At 41.2% G+C, this 10,828-nt stretch overlaps 1 protein-coding gene across 5 annotated transcripts in view; it reads left to right on the top strand.

Moving 5' to 3' along the window:
- The window catches only part of bicd1a (bicaudal D homolog 1a), a 104,756-nt gene extending 98,355 nt beyond the window's left edge, over nt 1-6,401 (top strand). For 3 of the 5 annotated variants that reach the window (XM_056281593.1, XM_056281594.1, XM_056281595.1), the window contains 6 exons: nt 849-1,253; nt 1,585-1,961; nt 1,998-2,352; nt 3,252-3,403; nt 3,586-3,796; nt 6,354-6,401. In XM_056281593.1, coding sequence (XP_056137568.1) covers nt 849-1,253; nt 1,585-1,961; nt 1,998-2,352; nt 3,252-3,403; nt 3,586-3,796; nt 6,354-6,401 — 1,548 coding nt within the window. Of the gene's footprint in view, nt 1-848; nt 1,254-1,584; nt 2,353-3,251; nt 3,404-3,585; nt 3,797-6,353 lie in introns of all 5 variants that reach the window. The other 2 variants (XM_056281592.1, XM_056281596.1) reach the window with 2 other exon arrangements.
- Nucleotides 6,402-10,828: the final 4,427 nt, after the last annotated feature.

Genomic DNA, 10,828 nt, shown 5'->3' on the forward strand with positions numbered 1-10,828 from the left:
TCAGCTGATTTAGTGTTGGGTTGGAATGAAATCCAGCATACACATCGTCCTCCATGGCACATGATTGAGTACCACCGAACTATGGCAATATACTATATACAGTATAGTTGGTTTTTTAATATAAATCGCATTGCCATTATAATGTTGATTACTCATTTATTTAGGTCTGTTTCCTTTGGCTTCCTTCAACATTAGTATAACGTCAGTACAATTTCACCATCTCTGTACTGGGAGTAGTGCATTTGGGCTGACGTATATAATTACTTATCAAAGAGCAGATAGGCAGCATTTAACATCAGTTAAAGGGAAACCTAGTGTTAAGCTTAATTTGTGGAAAAAAAAACAGCTGTTAATATAGTATTACACCACACATCACTGCACACCTTTCTATTGTGTCAGAAATGCATGTGAACAAATATGATGCATTCTTAACCCGTAACCCCCATGTGTTTCTTAAGTTGCTACTTAATAATGCTAGCCCCTTCTGCATGGAACATTGTCTTTACAAGCACCCTTAGTGTTATGGAGATTGTATTTAAGAGTACATCCACAGCCTTTGTTAATGGCACCTGAATATAACCACAATTTTGGAACTTTTGGAACAGATTTATGAATCTGATCTTTTTGAAAAAGTCCAAAAAACTTGTTTTGGCCAGTTGGAACAGCTGGAGGCCTTAATCTATGCATACTCCTAGAAACATTACTGTAACAATACTATTTATGAATACAGTGTATTATGACAGGATCTTAGGTTAAACACTTTATTCATAATGAAATAAACATCATGGGAGCATTGTGCAGCATTATTTTCCATGTGTCATATAGCAGTGTGTCCTCCCATCCTGCAGGTGGAGCGTGAGAAGGCAGCGCTGCTTATGAACCTGCAAGAGTCTCAGACCCAGCTGCAGCACACACAGGGTGCCCTGACCGAGCAGCATGAGCGCATCCACCGCCTCACCGAGCATGTCAACGCCATGAAGCGGCTCCATGGAGACAAAGAGCTCGATGACCCACAGGAGAGTGAGAAGCCCGACGGAGGTTTCCCATCACCACCTGCCAATGGCTGCCATGACTACAGTCCAGATATCCAGGGGTTCGAGATCCTGGAGTGTAAGTACAAGGTGGCAGTGACGGAGGTGATTGACCTGAAAGCAGAACTGAAGGCCCTGAAGGAGAAGTACAACCAGGCTGTGGAGGGGCAGGGAGAGGAGCGAAGCCACAGTGACGACAGGGTCCAGACACTGGAGGAACAGGTCAGCCAATTTGCCGAAGTAATTTCCTGCTTAGCATTGCCTCAGATGTTTCACTCTACTATTCCTGTGCATCACTGAGCTTTTTATAGCTGGAAGCACTTCAGAAAAAGCATTCACTACAAATCCTGCCTGTCATTTATCAGTACGTGTATGTGTTATTGTAAAACCTTAAAGGCAACAATTCTGACATAAACCCAATTATCTTAATCTCTGTTAACACTACTTTTCACATTTTGCGTTCATAACAGATTTTCTCAATCTTAAATTCATTCAGGCTCAATTTTTGAAATGTGTTATTTATAAGGTGTTTTCATTTATGTCTTTGGAGCAGATGACCCACCTGGAACGTTGCTGCCGTGAAGCCCGTGAGAAGGTAACGTGCCTCGAGGCAGATCTCCGTGCAGCCATGAGCATGGCCACAGAGAGTCATGGCATGCTGAACGCAGCACAGGATGAGCTGGTGACCTTCAGTGAGGAGCTGGCACAGCTCTACCACCACGTCTGCATGTGCAACAATGAGACCCCCAACCGAGTCATGCTGGACTACTACCGCCAGAGCCGGGGCACGCGCAGCGGCAGCCTGAAGGGATCCGATGACCCCCGTGCCCTACTCTCACCACGCCTGGCACGGCGCCTGGCAGCAGCTTCAGCAGCCATCTCCTCCGAGTCCCCGCGCAGCCCCATGGACTCGCCCTCCAAAGACTCCCAGCTCAACGAGACAACAACACCCAGCACAGGGGGCAGGGAATCCCCAGTCCTCCAGGGCAGTCCCACCCGAAACCTCATGGGCTCCCCGTTAATCAGCGTCTCACCGTCGCCATCCCCAGTGCCCTCTGAGGTGGGTGGGGACCTTCGCAAGGAGCCCATGAACATCTACAACCTGAATGCCATCATCAGAGACCAGATCAAACACCTCCAGAGGGCTGTTGACCGCTCCCTGCAGCTGTCCAGGCAGAGGGCTGCAGCCAGGGAACTGGCCCCTGTGCTCGACAAGGACAAAGAGTCATGTATGGAGGAGATACTCAAGCTCAAGTCTCTCCTCAGTACGAAGAGAGAGCAAATAGCCACACTGAGGCTAGTGCTCAAGGCTAACAAACAGGTGAAAAATAGACTTTTACTTGAGTTTTATAAAATGGCACAAGATATATGCAGATTAAGGGAAAAAATTAGCTACTGTTTAGATCCCTCATAAATTTAGGGCATTCGTGAGTAATTGAGTCACTCAATTTACTCAATTACAGAAAAATCCTTAATTTTCTGCCTCAAAGCCTCGGAAATATCTTTATGCACCCCACAGCACACCTGGGCGTATGGAATGACAGTGTAGGGCAGCCAAGTGCTCATATGTTCAATTTTGCACATAGTTGAGAAAATGAAGGAAAGTAGAAATGACCAGAGAAGAAGAAGGCAGGAGCCAAAAAAAATGACAGGGAATGTTCAATGTTCGGGAACAATTAAAACACAAAGAAAATGCAGTGGTCTGCAGGCACTGCAAAGCTGAACTTGCTGACTTGCTTACCACACGTCATCCATGCTGCAGCATCTCAACACAAAGCCTCTTGCTGACAGAATTTATAGTTTTATTTGACTGGCACCTTTCTGTAAGGTCACAGTAAATTGGAAAATGTAATAAAACAGGGGCAACATAAGAACATAGACCAGACATAAAAAATAGCTTATCACAAAGAGGGAGATATTACATTAAAGTGGGCAACAGCAGGGACCAGAGTGTACATTTTAGGTTAGATTGAATCTTAAATAAAATTGTTTCTCTTAATTATAATGCTTTAAAGTACTTTAATCTTATCTGATTAAATCAATTAATTGTTAGAATAATCAATAGATCACTCGATTACCAAAACAGTGACAGCCCTACATAAATTGTATGTAAATTGTAATTTGTCATTGTCAGTTGCAGTTGTTTTTTGGCAGAGATATAGAATATACTGTCTGAATTTAATTTACACATTATCTTAAACAACACTTTCTAAATTGTAGACTGCGGAGGTAGCTCTGGCTAATCTGAAGAGCAAGTATGAAAACGAGAAGTCCATGGTGACAGAGACCATGATGAAGCTGAGGAATGAGCTAAAGGCCCTTAAAGAAGACGCTGCCACCTTCTCTTCTCTCAGGGCCATGTTTGCTACCAGGTGAGAGGTGTTATAGAAAATGTAAAGCTAGCAAGCTGGGAAAGTGATAGTTCAATGATAACTTTGAAGTATCAGAATTTCACAAGGGGCTGGCATTTGTAAACAGAATTAAGGAACTAAGCTTGCACACTTTTTCTGTTTTTTTTTTTCTTAATTCTGACTTTCCTCACCTCTGCCTTTAGATGTGACGAGTATGTCACCCAGCTGGATGAGATGCAGAGGCAGTTGGCTGCTGCAGAGGATGAGAAGAAGACTTTGAACTCTCTCCTCCGCATGGCCATCCAACAAAAGCTGGCCTTGACGCAGCGCTTAGAGGACCTGGAGTTTGACCATGAGCAGATCCACCGTGGCCGTGGTGCCAAAGTGCCCAAGATCAAGAGTAGCCCGCCCAAAGTAAGTGGCAGAGCTGCCCTCACCACAGCCCCAAGCCCCACCATGGTCAGCAGCCCCTCATCCTTTACCACCCACACCCTGCACACCCCCATGACCCTCAGCAGTCCTTCTTTAGAACTAACCACCTGTTCTTCCCTCTCTTCTTGGACTTCCTCTCAAAATCCAAGCCCTGAACCAACTTGGGCCTCAACCTCAACCCTGCACTCCTTGGTGCAGGCCCAGTGTTCTTATAGTACCCAGGCCTTCAGCATAGACCCCCAATCACTTTCCTTAGAATTCAGGAGACTCACTCATCCAAGACAAGATGTGGGTCAGCTTTTCCCATCTCTGATCCCTAACTTCACTAGTTCTGCCCCAGTATCCCCTTATCGCCAAAGGAGGTGATGGCATCTTCAACGAGGGTCCAAAGGGGGCTTTCTTCTCGACCCCTCTGCACCCACTTTCAATATCCCTTCCACACACAATCTTTTAAAGGTGGGATACAGAGAGGAGGAAAAACTGGTTTAATCTAGTGGTCTAAACATGCAGCAACACTTTAACAATCCCCTCAAGATGCCCCTGATAGCTTGCCCCATCCTCAAAACAGCTCTGAACAACCAAGTCAGCTGTCTGTTGGAAGTGCAAAACACTAAGAATGATGAATATGTATCATTTTCTTAATTTATCCATTAAGAGCAGACAAATCTTTGCAATCAGACAAATCTTTTTAGATTTAAATCAAGTTGGATTGCATACTTTTTTTTACGAGGACCTCAGTGCATTTCATATCAGATGTCCTGTGGTTCATGGATTGTCAGTACTATAAAATGTGACATTATGTATTCTCCCACAATTCTGGGCAGTCATTTCAAGTGAAGACATAAGAGCAAACTATGGCATCGGTCCCATGGCACAATGGAATTATTTTATGCTTGCTATTAATTCAATTAGTGACTTTACTTCCCTCTATAACCTTATTACCATATAGTCAGTAACTCACTTTATAAAATGACTTAAGCAACTGTGATTTGTGGTCAATAAGTAAGTTCATTCTGAAAACCAATACACGACTGCAATATGTTCTCTAGGATTCATTGATTTACAGTGCCTCACAGTGGGAGATTCAGTGAGTTACAGCGAAGAAACCAGTAGTCTCATAGAATTGAAGGTATTGCTTAAACCCATGATGTATTTTTTGTCATATCTGGTATAATGTAAATTAAAATGTCCTGAAAAAAAGTGTCCCCGAGTTCATCAATGCATGCTTTAGAGTCACTCTCAAGTCTTTGGATCAGAAAGCATTTGACAGGTGGAGCGACTTAGATCATTACCGTAAGAAATCTCGACTTTTCAGCTCGTTCTTACTAGCATGTAAACCAGTGAGACCTCCTCTCTGTGCCTCTAGTTCTGAGTCCGTTTCAGTCATCTTCAACTTTCAATGTATCCCAAAAGACTGCTGACAAATGCATCGACAGACTTCTCTTGCAGCAATGCCTCTATTTAACACTAGATAGCAATGTCTGGCCACAGTATTCATTGCAACTGCCACTGCAGACTTGGCTGTCAGGTGCTATCTGGCCCCATTCCCCTATTTCACACAAATGTAAGCAATACAAAACTGGCTGTACAATATTAAAAGGGAGAAAAATCATATAAATTTGCTGACCAATTCAAATATTTTGATTGTGTAAAAGAAATATTTGGTATTGGTATAGATGTGGACTTTGTATGAAATTACCATGATGGGTTCTAGGTTAGACTAGCCTTTAGATGGGTTATGGCTTACTGCAGCTTGAGTTTCTGTTTCTCAGGCATCTATTGAGCAACTGTCTCCCTGTCTGTCCATCTCCCTCTTGTACAACATTAAGCAAATACAGTACTGAAATGTAAATGTGTGTCTGTGTCTTTCTCCCCTAAGAGGTTTTGTCTTTTTCAGCACCATTTTCATTTGTCTTCCTTGTGAGTCAAACAGAGGATAGTCTTGTCAATGTGGTCAGATGAGACTGGTCTAGAATAGTACTAAGTAAGCAGATACTCAGACTCCCACGAGCTCATCGTTGACCTTGACAAAGAAGCAGAGGATTGCTCACAGTGTGACATCAAGCATTATTCTCACCCCATCTGACTCTTCAGCTCTTGTATTAAAGCTGCTGTTGTCATTCTCCGTTGTCTAATTGTTTAAAGATTACACCCACTCGTTTGTAATATAAACACTCAATTCCAAGAGATTATGGAGTGTTTACTCTTCCAAATCCATTTATTAATAAAACTAAATTAAACTTCACTAGGGTGTATATCAAATTTAATCTACCCTCTTATGAATATTACAACAGATACCTGAATTGTGCACTTTGAACCAAATGACATGGGCCAGCAGCAGTAGAACCCCACAGAATGAAAATTACCGTTCAAAGCAAGCGGACTCCCAGCAGTCAGTCTCTCTCTGTCTATAGACAAGACCCTCCCCTCCTACCGACAAGACCCTCCCCACCTTGTGCTCCCTGTTTTCTGTGTCCTACTGTACTAATCCTGAGTGTTACCACTCTGTATATCTGTCTAATTTATCAGTTTCTTGTAGATTGTCAGCAGCCTGCTGCCTCAGTATCGTCACTCTCCCCACAACTAAGGCAAGGGAGAGCCTCCCTAGCCCACAGGTAACCACCTGTAGAAGCAGCTAGTAGTAGGCTTACTTTCATCCATGCACAAAGCCTATCTCATTCACCGTCTTTATCTATCTATCTATCTATCTATCTATCTATCTATCTATCTATCTATCTATCTATCTATCTATCTATCTATCTATCCATCCATCCATCCATCCATCTATCTATCTATCTATCTATCTATCTATCTATCTATCTATCTATCTATCTATCTATCTATCTATCTATCTATCTATCTATCTATCTATCTATCTATCTATCTATCTATCTATCTATCTATCTATCTATCTATCTATCCATCCATCCATCCATCCAACCCATTTGTTATTTTACGTACATCCAGTGTATTCTTTTACTTTTGCGTAGGCTCATCCAAGATTATGTGCCACAAGCAAACCAGATGTACAGGAGCCAACCACATCCGGTACACAGAGTACAAAACAGTTTTTTTAACAAGTCATTTGACTTTCATTCAGTGTCAAACTCCTAACACTGCACCAGTATGAGGACAGTCATACTGTACAATTCGACGAAATTATTAAAACAAATTGATTTATTTGAAACAGTTGAAATGAGCCCACCTCAGTGGCTGTTGTATTTACTTATTTTTAGTTTTAAAAAAAAAAAGATGAAGATGCATTAATACAGCAATTGACCTGTTAAGATTGTTGTTTTGAACAGTATTCAGGAATTACACATACATATGTAGACACACAGTTTCATGTAGAGGCATGCTGTTAGTGTTTATAATCATAACACATTAATGTGGCTGACTGAGCAACTTCTCACAGGTCCAGGAAGTACTTGTGTTTATTAGAACTCCTACTTCTAACAATAAACACAGTCACAAACTACTTACTATTGTTTGAAAGTGTAAAAGAGTTCTATTTGCCATTCTTTTTTTAAAAAAAATAAAATTATTTCTGATTTTTCCCTTTTTCTCCCAATTTAGTTGCCAATCGCTCCCCATTCTAGTTCAAACACCCAACCTCATACTGTATGCATTCGCCAACTGCATCTCTCTGGCCGGCAGTCTCGAAGGAGACGCCTCGCCACTTTCATGACAAGGTAGTCCAGGCCGAACCACTACTTTTTCCGACACACACAGAGATGCATTCATGTGACGAACACAAGCCGACTCCACCCCCCTCCCAAAGACAGCGTTGCCAATTATTGCTGCTTCATTGAATCCGGCCATAGTCAGATCTGATGAGACCGAGGCGCGAACCCCAGTCCCCAGTGGGCAACTGCATTGACACAAAACCACTATTTGCCATTCGTAATACACAATTTTGTATGACCATCGAAATCATTTCTCATACATCTGACAAGATCTTAAAGTGGAATTTAGTTAAGTCTTGATCTTGGAGATATATCCAAGATGAAGATTTACAATAAATCATCATGAGCCAAGTATCTTCTGTAAAGTACTCATCTGACGTATGGGACATATAGGCAAATCATATTTCATTTGGCATTTCATACATTCCATTGATGATGTATTTTATTTAGAAATAATATAGAAATACAACCTCCAATCACACCCCCGTATCCTCCTTTACAATTTGTCTCCCAAGCTTCCTGATATCTAAAGTTGTGTCAATAATTCAAACCATCAATCAATATAAGGAAAATAGAAAACTGCTGGCAGATCTGAGGCCATGTGCTGTTCTACGAGTTTGGTTCTGAGTCTTGTTCCACTGGCTGTTTCATGGTGTCTACGGTGTTTTGACAAAATGGCGTCAGTCATTTCACCCCCTTGTCACATGTTGCATTCTCGCTTGTTGATATTGCTGAATATTATCGGTCCGGATTGTTACAGCTCAGATTTACCTAACTGCATTTAATGTTTTTCCTGTCTTTCCGCTCTCTCGCTCTCTCTCACTCTGTCTCTCTCTTATCTGTTCTCCTTTCCTTTCTCCCATCATCTTTGCAGTCCTAAAGTCGTGGCAGGCCTTTGGCAACACCAAGCAGTGCTCTCCAGCAGTAGCAGCCTTCTCTCCCCTTGCGACCCTCGTAACTGCCTCACTCTGCAACTTCGCACCCTCCCATTGGAGTCCCACAAGGACAGAGACATTTACCATAGATGGGAGCGGGGGTTCCTTCAGTTTGACTACCCCAGCCTATTGATTCCACCCTGGTGCCTACAATTTGACCCAATCCCTGACAGGCTCCACCCTTCCCTGCCAGTTGCGAGGGTTGCAGAGCAGGGGGCCGAGTGCTCTGCTTCCTGTTGGATGAGTTAAAACGACATCACATCCTGGGCAGCAGGTCAGAGCAGAGGACAGAGGACTGAGCTGTGGTGTAGATGCCAATGAGTGACAGTCCACAGTTATAATGTCCTCTATCTATTTAATATTTATTTATTATCTATTTACTTGATTGATTATTTATCTACATATTGACCTGTGATATGTTTATCAAATATTTATTACTAGATTTTTTTAAACTTGTGATATAATTTTATTGTTTTGTTGGTCAGTCTTGGAGAAGGAATACAACATGTTTTTGTTGCTGTGGTTGTAGACTTCAAAAATGGCCACTGATATAGCACATTGACTTCATGGCTAATTCTATACTATTGAAAAAAAATATAACAACAAAACTGCGATCGAAGGTACTTTTTGTCATTAAACACTCTCTTTTTGGTGTAGTGGAAAGGTTTAGGACTTACCTAACAAACTGAAAAATAATATCATACCACCTGGCATTGAAATATTCTTTCAACGTTATAGTTAAAAACGCCCAACTTTTTACATAAGTGTTTAAATATAGTACACTTTAAACTGCAAACACACTAATGAAAGAGAATAATAAATCATAGTGAAACCTTTTTTTCTTTTGGTGGTGAAGATAGATAGATATCTTCTTGATCTTGATATCTTTCTAATGTCACTTATCTTTCTCTGGATGCTTGTTTTTTTATACAAACCTTTTTTTGCAATATACATGCATAAAGATTATATTTTATACTTCCATTTTTTTATTTTTACTGCAGTTTCTGGTGAGGTGGTTCTGTTTGTGATACAGCTCAGATCCCTGTCTGAGACTGAGATAGCTGAAAAGATGAGGTTTTAAGATAAGGAGTAGGGCTTTTTTGGCCTGGGTGTGGCCTTTTCAATTGCACAGGTTTACAATGGAGTGAACTGACCTCATCCATTTTAGCATTAGTTTTTAAACGAAGGTCCCCCAAATGCGTGCCTCTTACTGAGTCATTATTGCCATAATAGGAACACTGTAATCTAACCACAAGGTATTATTCTCTGTGCTCTCTACTTGTATGTGCTTTTTCATTGCATTTTCAGCCCCACCTCCCCAAAAAAAATGTTAGTGCTCTCATATTCCACCATTAACAGTGTACCCTGGATGACATTTCAACTTGCTCCTGTGATGTAAAATTTAATCATTTAACTGCAGGATCCCAAGCTACAACTGTCTGTCATTTAAGGCTGGGCTGTAATTCAATATTAACATTTACTGGCTTTCAATGGTATTGTATCGAGATGAAATTATGATATTGTTACATTGTGATACACAATTTTGTCGACTGAATTGGTTATAATAATAAGCTGTTGCCTAAAGTTTGGCACAAAATGAGGTCTGAAATATTTGAGGAGGGTACAATTTGAAAAATAGTTTTCGGTTTCATATTATACTTTACCGGACAGCTGATGATATGATGAACCTCTGCAGGATTCTTTAATACGATATTTTTGCAGCTATTGCCATGCAAATTTCCTATGATTACTGTGATATTTTCCATATCGCCCAGCACTAATGTCATTCTAACATCTCCCTATTTAGCCAGTATCTCTACATGCTTTATCCAAACAGCAGTATAAGCACAATGATGAGCTATGGACTAAAGCAATACACCGGTCAGAAAGGTTCAGCTGATCTTTTCACCTCCATCCTGACACTAACCAGCAGGCTGAAGAGAAAGATAAGAGACTGCTTGTTTCTCCAGTATTCCTCTCCAATGAATAAATAAAATTAAATAAAAGATTTATCGGGTAAGTAGTTATCAACTCTCCAGTCATTTTCTCTGTCAACTTGACTATTGACTCAACCGACATAATGTGTCAATTGTCAATGAAGCACTACATTGGACAGACAAGGATGGGATAAAGTCTTATTGTGTGGAACCCTGCCCATTATTTGAGATGCATGACTGATTTTGCCTGATTCCAATATTTCCTGTCTTTATACTGCAATCCCCTTTCTGGTGATTAACGTTTGCTCTTCTCCTCATTGGACAGAATAGGTATGTGTTCCTGATGCATTGGTTGATTTCAGTTCATTACAGAATTGTACATTCATTCACCAATGTGGGTGGATTACTATATAGGGTGTATTCTTGTGAAATATCTTAGCCTATAGCTACAAGGGA

This window comes from Lampris incognitus, chromosome 6 (assembly GCF_029633865.1).
Source record: "Lampris incognitus isolate fLamInc1 chromosome 6, fLamInc1.hap2, whole genome shotgun sequence".
In the NCBI taxonomy this organism is placed as follows: Eukaryota; Metazoa; Chordata; class Actinopteri; order Lampriformes; family Lampridae; genus Lampris; species Lampris incognitus.